This window comes from Oncorhynchus nerka, linkage group LG26 (assembly GCF_034236695.1).
Source record: "Oncorhynchus nerka isolate Pitt River linkage group LG26, Oner_Uvic_2.0, whole genome shotgun sequence".
Taxonomy (NCBI): domain Eukaryota; kingdom Metazoa; phylum Chordata; class Actinopteri; order Salmoniformes; family Salmonidae; genus Oncorhynchus; species Oncorhynchus nerka.
In genome coordinates, this window is record NC_088421.1 from 27,354,843 (window position 1) to 27,370,016 (window position 15,174).

The 15,174-nt window shown below is 46.1% G+C and overlaps 1 protein-coding gene across 1 annotated transcript in view; it reads right to left on the bottom strand.

The window, feature by feature from the left end:
- LOC115127199 (voltage-dependent P/Q-type calcium channel subunit alpha-1A-like) overlaps positions 1 to 15,174 on the bottom strand; it is a 119,000-nt gene that overhangs the window by 87,077 nt on the left and 16,749 nt on the right. The window contains exons 8-12 of the mRNA XM_065010342.1: positions 14,362 to 14,522; positions 9,612 to 9,752; positions 9,223 to 9,424; positions 4,698 to 4,862; positions 2,730 to 2,840 (exon numbers count right to left, since the gene is read on the bottom strand). Of these exons, the coding sequence (XP_064866414.1) occupies positions 2,730 to 2,840; positions 4,698 to 4,862; positions 9,223 to 9,424; positions 9,612 to 9,752; positions 14,362 to 14,522 (780 nt within the window). The remainder of the gene's footprint in view (positions 1 to 2,729; positions 2,841 to 4,697; positions 4,863 to 9,222; positions 9,425 to 9,611; positions 9,753 to 14,361; positions 14,523 to 15,174) is intronic.

Sequence of the window (15,174 nt, forward strand, 5' to 3'; positions counted from 1 at the left end):
TGATGAGACAAACATTTAGCTTTTTGGTCTAAACTCCACTCACCGTGTTTGGAGGAAGAAAAAGGATGAGGACAACCCCAAGAACAACATCCCAACCGTGAAGCATGGAGGTGGAAACATCATTCTTTGGGGATGCTTTTCTGCAAAGGGGACAGGACGACTGCACCGTATTGAGGGGAGGATGGATGGGGCCATGTATCGCGAGATCTTGGCCAACAACCTCCTCCCTCAGTAAGAGCATTGAAGATGGGTCGTGGCTGGATCTTCCAGCATGACAACGACCCAAAACACACAGCCAGGGCAACTAAGTAGTGGCTCCGTAACAAGCATCTCAAGGTCCTGTAGTGGCCTAGCTAGTCTCCAGACCTAAACCCAATAGAAAATCTTTTAAGGGAGCTGAAAGTCCGTATTGCCCAGCGACAGCCCCGAAACCTGAAGGAACTGGAGAAGGATCTGTATGGAGGAGTGGGCCAAAATCCCTGCTGCAGTGTGTGCAAACCTGATCAAGAACTACAGGAAACGTATGATCTCTGTAATTGCAAACAAAGGTTTCTGTACCAAATATTAAGTTCTGCTTTTCCTATGTATCAAATACTTATGTCATGTAATAAAATGCTAATTAATTATTTAAAAATCATGCAATGTGATTTTCTGGATTTTTGTTTTAGATTCCGTCTCTCACAGTTGAAGTGTACCTATGATAAAAAATTACAGACCTCTACATGCTTTGTAAGTAGGAAAACCTGCAAAATTGGCAGTGTTTCAAATACTTGTTCTCCCCACTGTATGTCTGTGTGTGTATTGATCTGTGTGTGTATTTACCTGTGTGTATTTACCTGTGTGTGTCCTCTTTGTTCCTGTTCCACTAAATCTTTACCATCCCTAAAATCCTTGACTCTCTTTTTATTAGTCTCTCTCTCTCTCTCTCTCTCTGCATGTTGGGAGTGTTTGGTGCATGCTGGGAATTGTATGAGCGAGTGCGAGTGTTGTCTGGAGTTTCCTTTTCTTGGTGGTTTGCCTTTTTCTATGCATGATTAAGGTTATTATTGTTTTTATTCTTGTGGTAGTATTAAGTATATTGTATTTGTCGGAATTGCCCTGGTTTTGGCGGGGATGGTGACCCACACGGGGACGTCGCCCCTGTCACTTCAGCGGGGCTTTAGGTGTGTTACTGAAGATCCTGTCACTGTGGAGGAGTTTCTGGCCGCCGTAGGAGAGAAGGTAGGATACGAGAATGTTGCTTATGCGTCACGGATGAATAAAGCGGTGGTGGTATTTCTTAAAGAAGAGTGTCTTGTAGATCGTATGGTTGAGCATGGCGTACTTCTTAAAGCTATGTTTATTCAAGTTCCGCAGCTTTTTTCTCCGTCAACAAGGGTAACGATTTCGAACGTACCGTCGTTTATTCCCAATGAGCTATTGAAGCGCGAGTTATTGCAGTTTGAAAAGTTTGCAAGATCAATTAAGATTGTCCCATTGGGTTGCAAACACCCGGCTTTGAAACAGGTTATGTTGTTTCAAACACCCGGCTTTGAAACAGGTTATGTTGTTTCAAACCCCCGGCTTTGAAACAGGTTATGTCGTTTCAAACACCCGGCTTTGAAACAGGTTATGTCTTTTCGGCGACAGGTGTTTATGTTTTTAGACTCAACAGAGTCTGAAACTCTGGCACATCTGTTCTTACAGTGTCCCAGGTTGGTCGGGATGACTGACCTGATCACTAGCTGGTTCTCTGCTCTGGGAGAGGTTTTCTCTTCTCAACAGTTTATATTTTGGGCCAAAGTACAGGTTTAGTCGAAGGGGTGTAGTTCTCTTGCTTAATTTTGTGTCAGGGGCAGCTACATTAGCAATATGGAAGACACGAAATAACAGTATTTGGGGACAAAGGGTCTGCGGGTGTGGTGGGAATGCTGGAGGGGATGTTGGCAGCGAGACTGAGGGTTGAGTTTGACTATTACAAAATGGTTAACAACATTGATCTGTTTATGAGTGAGTATATGGGGTATTCAGAGGCTGTTGTGTAGAGTTAGTGTGGAGGAAGATTTGGTGTTGTGTTTTTAATTGATGTGTAACCACGGTTTTGTTTGAGTGTTTATTGTGTTGAGGGTTCCCAGACCCAATAAATGTTATTTAAATCTAAAAGCATTCTCTCTCTCTCCCTCTTTCTCTCTCTCTTGCTCGCACTCTCTCTCTCGCACTCTCTCTCTCTCTCTCTCGCTCGCACTCTCTCGCTCGCACTCTCTCTCTCTCTTTATCTCTCTCTCTCCTCTAATTATTCCCCCTCTTATCCATATATCTTCCCACCACTCTTCCTAAAACCTTTCCTCTGTGCCTTTCTCCTCTCCTTCACTCTCCTCTCACCCATCCCTCCCCCTATAGCCATTTGTCTCTCCCAATACCCAGGTGACTGCTACAGTACACAGGTTATTAACTGGGAAAAACAATAATAATCTCTATACATTTACACACATACTACCAGTAGATAGTAGATAGAGAGACAGATAGACAGATCATTAGATTCAATGTAGTTAGTTACATGTAGTTAGCTAGCTGATTAGTTACATTCTCAGATCGGACTATACTATACTAGGACTATACTTTGAGGGCAAGCTTTGGCATGTTAGATTGATAGATTGCTTAGTTAGTTAGTTATATGTAGTTAGTCAGTTAGTTAGTTACATCTAAAATTAATTTCTATCATCATTGGAAGACGTGTGTGACACACTTACCAGCACTCCAAAGGCGATGATCTTGAGCACACACTCCATGGAGAACAGCGAGGTGAACACGATGTTCAGGTTGGCCAGCACAGCCTCGTAGGCCGGAGAGGCTCCGTCATACTACACACATACACAAACACACACACACCCACATGCACACACACATGCACAAATATTTGCATATGCATGCATATACAGATGTATGCACATAGACATACACAAGTACACAGAAATGCACAATAACACAAATACAGAGACAGAAATAAATGCATGAAGGAATATGACAAATATCATCCAAACACACACAGAGACACAGACAACCACAGACAGAGACACAGACAACCACAGACAGAGAGGAAGACACATCCAAACACACACAGAGACACAGACAACCACAGACAGAGAGGAAGACACATCCAAACACACACAGAGACACAGACAACCACAGACAGAGAGGAAGACACATCCAAACACACACAGAGACACAGACAACCACAGACAGAGAGGAAGACACATCCAAACACACACAGAGACACAGACAACCACAGACAGAGAGGAAGACACATCCAAACACACACAGAGACACAGACAACCACAGACAGAGACACAGACAACCACAGACAGAGACACAGACAACCACAGACAGAGACACAGACAACCACAGACAGAGACACAGACAACCACAGACAGAGAGGAAGACACATCCAAACACACACAGAGACACAGACAACCACAGACAGAGAGGAAGACACATCCAAACACACACAGAGACACAGACAACCACAGACAGAGACACAGACAACCACAGACAGAGAGGAAGACACATCCAAACACACACGGAGACACAGACAACCACAGACAGAGAGGAAGACACATCCAAACACACACAGAGACACAGACAACCACAGACAGAGAGGAAGACACATCCAAACACACACAGAGACACAGACAACCACAGACAGAGAGGAAGACACATCCAAACACACACAGAGACCCAGACAACCACAGACAGAGAGGAAGACACATCCAAACACACACAGAGACACAGACAACCACAGACAGAGAGGAAGACACATCCAAACACACACAGAGACACAGACAACCACAGACAGAGAGGAAGACACATCCAAACACACACAGAGACACAGACAACCACAGACAGAGAGGAAGACACATCCAAACACACACAGAGACACAGACAACCACAGACAGAGAGGAAGACACATCCAAACACACACAGAGACACAGACAACCACAGACAGAGAGGAAGACACATCCAAACACACACAGAGACACAGACAACCACAGACAGAGAGGAAGACACATCCAAACACACACAGAGACACAGACAACCACAGACAGAGAGGAAGACACATCCAAACACACACAGAGACACAGACAACCACAGACAGAGACACAGACAACCACAGACAGAGACACAGACAACCACAGACAGAGACACAGACAACCACAGACAGAGACCCAGACAACCACAGACAGAGAGGAAGACACATCCAAACACACACAGAGATACAGACAACCACAGACAGAGAGGAAGACACATCCAAACACACACAGAGACACAGACAACCACAGACAGAGAGGAAGACACATCCAAACACACACAGAGACACAGACAACCACAGACAGAGAGGAAGACACATCCAAACACACACAGAGACACAGACAAACACACACAGAGACCCAGACAACCACAGACAGAGAGGAAGACACATCCAAACACACACAGAGACACAGACAACCACAGACAGAGAGGAAGACACATATGAAGACAGATAGAGACACTCACACAGGTTAGCACACACAGAGGCAGAAACATTAGTTAAATCAGATAGATAGATAGATATATATATATATATATAGAGAGAGAGAGACTTCCGTGTTAAGTTATATGTGTGTGAGTGAAGTGAGGGTATATATGAAGTGATATAATCAGGGTGTCCAGGCTTGTTGTACCTTCATCATCAGTACGATAGTATTGAGCGCGATCATAGCCATGATTGTATACTCAAATGGCGGCGACACCACAAACTCCCACATGCGGTACTGGAAGCTTTGCTTGTTCTTAGGCATGTGTCGCGTCAACGGTTTGGCATTAATGGCGAAGTCTATGCAGCCTCTCTGGAAACACACACATACACAGACAGACAATAATGGGTTAATATCTCACTGAAAGTGCTGTGGTCTTCTATCCCGATCCTGCAAACCCACAGGATGTGTAGGCTTCTGTTCTAAAGATGAGAAGATATTCAGCAACTCTTGGTAGGACCGTTATGATGGTCCGGACCATGTCATCATATGTCATAACAGCTGACATAACTTGTCATAACCTGTCATAATATGGTCATAACACTGTCATGACCCATATATGTCACCTGTTGTGACATATATTTAATTATTTTATGGCTGATTATGACACCTACATAAGAGTGTCAAAACCCACATTTACTCAAATGAGTTTTTTTCATTTCTTCCAGAGTTCCATTTGTTAGAAAGTTTGTAACTTAAGTCCTTTGTTGTAATGAATTCTTTACAGTCATGTTTTTTTGCCATCATATTTTAAATGTTTATTTTATTTTTTAAATTTGATTTCACCTTTATGTAACCAGGTAGGCTAGTTGAGAACAAGTTCTCATTTACAACTGCGACCTGGCCAAGATAAAGCAAAGCAGTGCGACACAAACAACAACACAGAGTTACACATGGAATAAACAAGCGTACAGTCAATAACACAGTCCAAAAAAAAGAAAGTCTATATACAGTGTGTGCAAATGGCATGAGGAGGTAAAGCAATAAATAGGCCATAGTAGCAAGTAATTACAATTTATCAGATTAACACTGGAGTGATAGATGAGCAGATGATGATGTGCAAGTAGAAATACTGGGGTGCAAAAGAGCAGAAAAGTAAGTAAAAACAATATGGGGATGAGGTAGGTAGATCGGATGGGCTATTTACAGATGGGCTATGTACAGCTGCAGCGATCGGTAAGCTGCTCAGATAGCTGATGTTTAAAGTTAGTGAGGGAAATATAAGTCTCCAGCGTCAGCGATTTTTGCAATTCGTTCCAGTCATTGGCAGCAGAGAACTGGAAAGAAAGGCGGCCAAATGAGGTGTTGGCTTTGGGGATGACCAGTGAGATATACCTGCTGCTGCGCGTGCTACGGGTGTGTGTTGTTATCGTGACCAGTGAGATGAGATAAGGCGGAGCTTTGCCTAGCAAAGACTTATAGATGACCTGGAGCCAGTGGGTCTTGCGACAAATATGTAGCGAGGGCCAGCCAACGAGAGCAAACAGGTCGCAGTGGTGGGTGGTATATGGGGCTTTGGTGACAAAACGGATGGCACTGTGATAGACTGCATCCAGTTTGCTGAGTAGAGTGTTGGAGGCTATTTTGTAAATTACATTGCCGAAGTCAAGGATCAGTAGGATAGTCAGTTTTACTAGGGTATGTTTGGCGGCGTGAGTGAAGGAGGGTTTGTTGTGAAATAGAAAGCCGATTCGAGATTTAATTTTGGATTTGAGATGTTTAATATGAGTCTGGAAGGAGAATTTAACAGTCTAGCCAGACACCTAGGTACCTGTAGTTGTCCAGATATTCTAAGTCAGAACCGTCCAGAGTAGTGATGCTAGTCGGCCAGGCGGATGCGGACAGCGAACGGTTGAAAAGCATGCATTTATTTTTACTAGCGTTAAAGAGTAGTTGGAGGCCATGGAAGGAGTGTTGTAATGGCATTGAAGCTCGTTTGGATGTTTGTTAACACAGTGTCCAAAGAAAGGCCAAATGTATACAGAATGGTGTCGTCTGCGTAGAGGTGGATCAGGGAATCACCCGCAGCAAGAGCGACATCGTTGATGTATACAGAGAAAAGTGTCTGCCCGAGTATTGAACCCTGCGGTACTACCATAGAGACTGACAGTGGTCCATACAACAGCCCCTCTGATTTGTCTGTCTGATAAGTAGTTGGTGAACCATGTGAGGCAGTCATTTGAGAAACCAAGGCTGTTGAGTCTGCCGATAAGAATACGGTGATTGACAGAGTCGAAAGCCTTAGCCAGGTTGATGAAGACGGCTGCACAGTACAATCTTTTATTGATGGCGGTTATGATACCGTTTAGTACCTTGAGCGTGGCTGAGGTGCACCCGTGACCAGCTCAGAAACCAGACTGCACAGCGGAGAAGGTACGGTGGGATTCAAAATGGTCAGTGATCTGTTTATTAACTTGGCTTTCGAAGACTTTAGAAAGGCAGAGCGGGATGGATATAGGTCTATAACAGTTTAGGTCTAGAGTGTCACCCCCTTTGAAGAGGGGGATGACCGCGGCAGCTTTCCTATCTTTAGGGAACTCGGACAATACGAAAGAGAGGTTGAACAGACTGGTAATAGGGGTTGCAACAATGGCGGCGGATAATTTTAGAAAGAGAGGGTCCAGATTGTCTAACCCAGCTGATTTGTACGGGTCCAGGTTTTGCAGCTCTTTCAGAACATCTCCTATCTGGATTTGGGTGAAGGAGAAGCTGGGGTGGCTTGGGCAAGTAGCTGCGGGGGGTGCAAAGCTTTTGGCCGGGGTTGGGGTAGCCAGGAGGAAATCATGGTCTCGATTAGTGTGGATTTATCGGTGGTGACAGTTTTACCTAGCCTCAGTGCAGTGGGCAGCTGGGAGGAGGTGCTCTTGTTCTCCATGGACTTTACAGTGTCCCAAAACTTTTTTAGAGTTAGAGCTACAGGATGCAAATTTCTGTTTGAAAAAGCTAGCCTTTGCTTTCCTGAATGTCTATGTATATTGGTTCCTGACTTCCCTGAACAGTTGCATATCGCGGGGACTATTCGATGCTATTGCAGTCCGCCACAGGATAATGTTACGACTTCCGCCGAAGTCAGCTCCTCTCGTTGTTCGGGCGGCGTTCGACGTCACCGGCTTTCTAGCCATCGCCGCTCCATTTTTCATTGATCCATTAGTTTTGTCTTGTTTTGCACACCTGGTTTTTATTTCCTAATCACACTGCATGTATTTATTCCCCTGTTCCCCCTCATGTCTTTGTGTGATATAGTTTGTGTTACGTGTCATGTTTGACGCGCCAGACTGGTGTTCGTATATTCTGTGTTTTGTCACGAGGTATGTTTATTTGTTTGAACATAATTATTGTGACTGTTTTGCTCGTTTGGCACTTTTGCCAATTGGCTGGAGGATTTGACGCAGTGGCGTCCGTCTGTTGGTTTCTCCTGCCTCAATAAAGTGTGTGCCTGTTCACAACTCTCTGCTCTCCTGCACCGGACTCTACCAATACGCACACACCTGACAGACAAATAACTTATGAACATCCTGTGTCACTTTACTAGGACTAAGAAAATACACTTTATGACACTGTCAATTAGCATTATAACCATCATAATCATATAAGCCAGATAGGCCTGTCACGTACATGCCCTCAGTCAAAAAGAGGGTGTCTTGTCCTGATCCTGAAATCTGCTCCTGCATTCATCAACAGAGCATTGGGGTAGGTGCATGTCTGACATCAGCATGTGCGCAATTATAATTATAATTTAACATGGTAAATTTAAAAACAATTCTACAACATACTGTAAACATACTGTTGACACGTAGGCTGTGGTGTAATCGGATGTTTGGCCTTGTGTGGTAGGTTTTGTGGGTTACGACACTCTTATGTAGGTGTATATATCTCACAATATATGTCACAACAGGTCTAAATATATGACCATATTACAAAAGGTTATGACCGTGTCATAATGTGTTATGTCGCTTGGTGTCAAGTGTTACCGAAGTTTCCCATTGGGCGTAGACATCGATTCAACATCTATTCCACGGTGGTTCAACATCATTTCATTGAAATGACGTGGAAACAACATTGATTCAACCAGTGTGTGAAAATGTATGTTATTGTTACAACCAATGTGTTTCAGAAAATGCCTTCATCAGGCTTTTGTTCTCAGCCTAGAGCTTAAACATTTGACTCAACTATTTGAGACCTGCGGGACTAGGTGACACCACTGTTGAACGCCAGCCATCTGTTCTTAAGGAGAGCATGCTAGTCACGGTCCCAACTGAGAGGTCCCAATCTACCTTGGATGTTTTTGTCACACTCTTAAAAGCCTGGGGTTGTTACAAATAATAGCTACACATTTTTTTACAATTCCCGAGTGGCGCAGTGGTCTAAGACACTGCATCTCAGTGACAAAGGACCCTGGTTCAATTCCAGGCTGTATCATAACCGGCTGTGATTGGGAGTCCCATAGAGCGGTGCACAATTGGCCCAGCGTCACCCGGGTTAGGGTTTTTGCCGGGGTTGGCCGTCATTGGAAATAAGAATTTGTTCTTAACTGACTTGCTGTGATTAAATTAAATATAAAGGTTAAATATATATATATTTTTAAATACAGTATCTTTTCCATCACTTTCTCATGTCATTCTTCTCCAACCTCTCTGCCTTCTCCCTTCCACTCCTGTCCCTCTCTTCTCACCTCGTTTTTCTCTAAACTGTAATCCTCCATCATCTTGTCTCCTTGCTCCTGGAAAGTGATGATGATGAGAGCTACGAAGATATTGACGAAGAAGAAGGGGAAGACCACGAAGTACACCACGTAAAAGATGGACATCTCCATCCGGTACCCCGGGCTCGGGCCCTGATTCTCATAGGTCGCATCCACTGAATGTTTCAGCACCCTGGTGGAAGGTAGAGAGGAGAGAGGGATGGTTAGGATGGGGGGTGGGGCGGTTGTGTTTGGCTGTGTGTGTATGTGTGTGTGTGTTTGAGAGAGAGAGAGCGAGAGAGAGAGAAATCGTTTTTTTGTGTGTGTGCATGAACATGTGTCTATCAGTCTGTGTGTGTGTGTGTCTGTACTGTACTTACTGCGGCCACCCCTCTCCGGTAGACACGGTGAAGAGGGTGAGCAGGGCCCAAAGCACGTTGTCGTAGTGGAAATCGTACTTCTTCCACTCCCGCTTCTGCGCCTTCACTTCATTATTCCGCTCATAGACTAGATATTCGCCCCTGGAACACACAACAGATTGTTCATACTTACACAACCCAATTCAGATCCCTCCAACTTGAGGAGGGCATATGAGGTATGCGGTCAGCTGTATGGCTGGCTCAGGGAAGAGGACGCCCCTGCCTTGCATAGTCCCGTGGGACATCTTAATTGGGCATGGGACACAAGCTAAGGCTTGATTACCCTTTAGCTGGCCACCTTTGATGAGGGTGTTTAGTGATTAAAGGCCGAAACACCCACTGATTCGAAGGCACACTACTGAGGATGTGTCCCAAAATTGACATCTTACCCCAGTCTAAGAAATAAACCTCCCATGCCACTCTGTCAACATCACGGCAAATCTCATGTGAGTGCATTCCATCTATTGGCACAATGGACAGTTTTTAACATCTCGTCCCGTGTTTTATGATTCTGATCATCTGGACCAGTCCAGTGACTGCTGTGAAAGGACAGCTGACAACATAGGAAAGTCTGTGTGACAGCTTGGAGAGACAGCTGACCGGAGGGAATAGACCCCACTGGGGCTGTCATGGGCTAGCTACCCATGTTGGCAGTCTCCGACGCTGTTTCAGTATGTTGGAGACACCCGCTAAGTGCTACTGAAAGTCAACAAAGGAACATACCCCTAGAGCCTGCGAGAGCTGGGGCGCAAGATGGCTCAACGACTGATCACACGGTTACGGACCCAGGAACGGAAACGACTACGAGTAGGAACACAGCACATGAGACAACCATAACAGCAGCAGGACACACACTTCAGGTGTGCAGCTGTGGTTGGGAGAGAGTAACATCGGCAAGGGGGTTAAGGATCCATCAAGGGAGGAAAAGGTGCTTGGGAGAGCAGAGACAGGGACCTCGCATTGACCAGTACTTCTTACGAAGCAGCCAGTCAAATCAGTCGAATGAAGCACAGCGACGGGACGCAAACCAAAGTTCGCAGAGCATCAGCACCCTGTAACTGAGGAGGATAACACAAGCACAGAAATGCCGGTGGATGAACTCACCCAACCACAGAGACCTCTAAAAGAGGAAAAGATCAAAGGGCACAGACCAAGTGTGAAGTGGCCCAAAGCTGTTGAAAAGAGAGAGTGGGAAACAATCAACAACGACCTGACAAAAATCTTGGAACAACAGGTAGGAACAGCAGAGAAAAAGCTTGAAAGGATGGGAGACATTATCTACCACTACGGAGAAGAGCGCTTTGGAGTAAACGAAAGGAGAAGTGGCAAGACACCACCCCTGCCAGCCAAATCTAGGAGACAGCAGGAGATCGAGATACTTGTCAGAGAGAGAAGGCAGCTGAGGAAGCAGTGGAAGAAGGCCTCTGATGCAGAGAGAGAAGGTCTCATGCTACTCCAAGCAGACATTAAATGTCGGCTGGCAACCTTGCGAAGAGCGGAAAACTTAAGGAAACTTCGTAGGAAGAAGGTACACTCAAGAACACGGTTCTATAAAAACCCCTTTAAGTTTGTCAAAGATCTCTTCGCAAAGGAAAAGTGTGGAATCCTAAAAACTCCAAAGCCTGAACTGGAAGAACATCTGGAAAAGGTCCACCAGGACATGAAAAGGCATGAGCAGATAGTCATCCCACATGACATCCCACCTATTCAACCACCAGAATTCAATCTGGACACTGACCCTCCAAAATGGAGGGAAGTAGAGAACGTTGTCCGAAGAGCAAGAGCGGCCTCTGCTCCTGGGCCTAATGGAGTACCATACAAGCTCTACAAGAACGCCCGGATGTCCTACGCTTTCTTTGGAGGCTCATGAGGATAGTGTGGCAGAAGGAAATAATACCAAAGGCATGGCGAAGGGCTGGTGGTGTGCTAATCCCGAAAGAGAAGGATGCGACAGACATCAGTCAATTCCGACCAATCTCCCTTCTCAACGTCGAAGGGAAGATCTTTTTTCAGTATAATAGCACAGAGGCTGTCCACTTATCTGGAAAGGAACAAGTACATTGATACATCTGTACAGAAAGCAGGCATTCCTGGTTTCTCTGGTTGCCTGGAACATACTAGTATGATTTGGCACCAGATCCAAACCGCTAAGAAGGACAAGAGAGACCTCTATGTCATCTTCCTCGACCTGGCCAATGCCTTTGGCTCAGTTCCCCATGAACTCCTCTGGGAATCCTTCAACATTTTCCACGTACCAGAACCCATCACTACACTGGTAAAGGCCTATTTCCAAGACCTGCAATTGTGTTTCACAACACCTGACTTCACAACAACATGGCAGCGCTTGGAAGTAGGCATAATGGCAGGCTGTACAATTTCTCCTCTGGCATTCACTATGGCCATGGAAGTCATCATCAGGGCATCGAGATGGGTGGTCGGCGGTGAGAGAACTAAGGAAGGGCTCCGTCTCCCACCTATCCGAGCATACATGGATGACATGACTATACTGACCACCACTGCAGCATGCACCAGGCGGCTACTTGCAAAACTGCAGGATAACATCAAGTGGGCCCGGATGAAAATCAAGCCAAGCAAATCTCGAAGCATCTCCATAGTCAAGGGACAGCTTAAAGATGTGAGGTTCTGCATTGGAGATGACCCGATACCAACGGTGTCTGAGCAACCCATCAAGAGCCTGGGTAGATGGTACAACGAAAGCCTCCGGGATAAAGATCAAGTGCAGCAAGTAAGGCAGGACATCGCCGACGGTCTTGAGAACATCAACAAGACCCTACTGCCTGGGAGGCTCAAGCTTTGGTGCCTACAGTTTGGACTTCTCCCCGGGTAATGTGGCCACTCACCGTCTATGAGGTCCCAATAACAACAGTGGAGAAGATGGAGCGAACCATTACCTCATACGTGAAGAAATGGCTGGGTGTCCCACGATGCCTGAGTAACATCGGCCTGTATGGCAAAGGGGTCCTTGAACTACCTCTTACAAGTCTAACGGAGGAGTACAAGTGCTCTAAAGTAAGACTTCAGATGACATTGAAGGACTCCAAAGACCAGACCATTAGCAAGGCTGCACCTCTCCTACAAACTGGACGGAAATGGACATCATCCAAGGCTGTGCAGCAAGCAACATCAGCCCTGAGACACCAAGACATTGTGGGGAATATCCAGCATGGAAGAGGAGGCTTTGGCCTGGCAGCAAGCAAACCAACGTTCCATGAGGCAACAACATCTGAACGCAGGAAGCTGGTGGTCGAGGAGGTGCGCAGACAAGAGGAGACTGCAAGAAGTGCAAAGGCTGTCTCTCTTGCTAAACAAGGGCAATGGACGCGGTGGGAAGGCCTGGAGAGGAGAAAGATCAACTGGAGTGAGCTTTGGCAAATGGAGGCAAGCAACATCAGTTTCATCATAAGAGCTGTTTATGATGTGCTTCCATCACCAAAAATCTACATCAATGGTATGGCGAGGACTCGACCTGCCCCCTCTGCCCAGCTCCAGCGACTCTCAGGCATATAATGACAGGTTGCAAGACCAGCCTCTCACAAGGCCGCTACACCTGGAGGCACAATCAGGTCCTCAAGAGCCTGGCTGCAGCACTTGAGACCAAGAGGAGTGCAACCAATTCATTACCTCCAAAAACAAGCAATCCCGTCAAAACAACAACATTCATCCGGGAGGGACAGAAAAGGCCCAAGTATCCTCCTACAAAGCCAGAAACTGGACACCTAGCCATGGCCCGGGACTGGAAGATGCTTGTCGATATTGGCCAGCAACTCATTTTTCCACCAGAGATTGCTTCTACCAACCTTAGGCCAGACATGGTACTCTGGTCCCCTTCACGAAAGGCTGTGTACATCATAGAGCTCACAGTCCCGTGGGAAAACTCGGTTGAAGAGGCCTACGAGCGTAAGAAACTTCGTTACACAGAGTTGGCAGCAGACGCAACTCAGCGTGGCTGGAATGCAAAGGTCTGGCCAGTTGAAGTGGGATGCAGAGGATTCGTGGCTTCTTCCATCATCAGGTTGCTGAAAGAACTTGGAATCCATGGACAGGCTCTGCGGCAGACCGTCAGAGCAGTTTCTCAAGCAGCTGAAAGAGGCAGCCAGTGGATCTGGATCAAACGGAAGGACCCTTGCTGGGCTATAACTTCATGACCCCCCACCCCCACCTGAGAACCCAATTCAGATCCCTCCAACTTGAGGAGGGCATATGAGGTATGCGGTCAGCTGTATGGCTGGCTCAGGGAAGAGGACGCCCCTGCCTTGCATAGTCCCGTGGGACATCTTAATTGGGCATGGGACACAAGCTAAGGCTTGATTACCCTTTAGCTGGCCACCTTTGATGAGGGTGTTTAGTGATTAAAGGCCGAAACACCCACTGATTCGAAGGCACACTACTGAGGATGTGTCCCAAAATTGACATCTTACCCCAGTCTAAGAAATAAACCTCCCATGCCACTCTGTCAACATCACGGCAAATCTCATGTGAGTGCATTCCATCTATTGGCACAATGGACAGTTTTTAACATCTCGTCCCGTGTTTTATGATTCTGATTCTGTGTGTGTGTGTGTGTGTGTGTGTGTGTGTGTGTGTGTGTGTGTGTGTGTGTGTGTGTGTGTGTGTGTGTGTGCGCGCGTGTGTGTGTGTCTACATCATGCGTCCATACAGTATGTGTGTCTTTATGAGTGTGTCTCCTGACCTGCAATCGCGCTCAAACTCTTTGGACTCGTCAGTGCAGTAGAAGAATCTCCCTTTGAACAGCTGCACGGCCACCACAGCAAAAATAAACATGAAGAGCATGTAGACGATGAGGATGTTCAGGACGTTCTTCAGGGAGTTGACCACGCAGTCAAACACAGCCTGGAGACACAGAGATACACAACAACACAGTCAAACAAAGCCTGGAGACACAGAGATACACAACAACACAATCAGACACAGCCTGGAGACACAGAGATACACAACAACACAGTCAAACACAGCCTGGAGACACAGAGATACACAATCAAACACAGCCTGGAGACACAGAGATACACAACAACACAGTCAGACACAGCCTGGAGACACAGAGATACACAACAACACAGTCAAACAAAGCCTGGAGACACAGAGATACACAACAACACAATCAAACACAGCCTGGAGACACAGAGATACACAACAACACAGTCAAACACAGCCTGGAGACACAGAGATACACAACAACACAGTCAGACACAGCCTGGAGACACAGAGATACACAACAACACAGTCAGACACAGCCTGGAGACACAGAGATACACACAACACAGTCAGACACAGCCTGGAGACACAGAGATACACAACAACACAGTCAGACACAGCCTGGAGACACAGAGATACACAACAACACAGTCAAACACAGCCTGGAGACACAGAGATACACAACAACACAGTCAGACACAGCCTGGAGACACAGAGATACACAACAACACAGTCAAACACAGCCTGGAGACACAGAGATACACAATCAAACACAGCCTGGAGACACAGA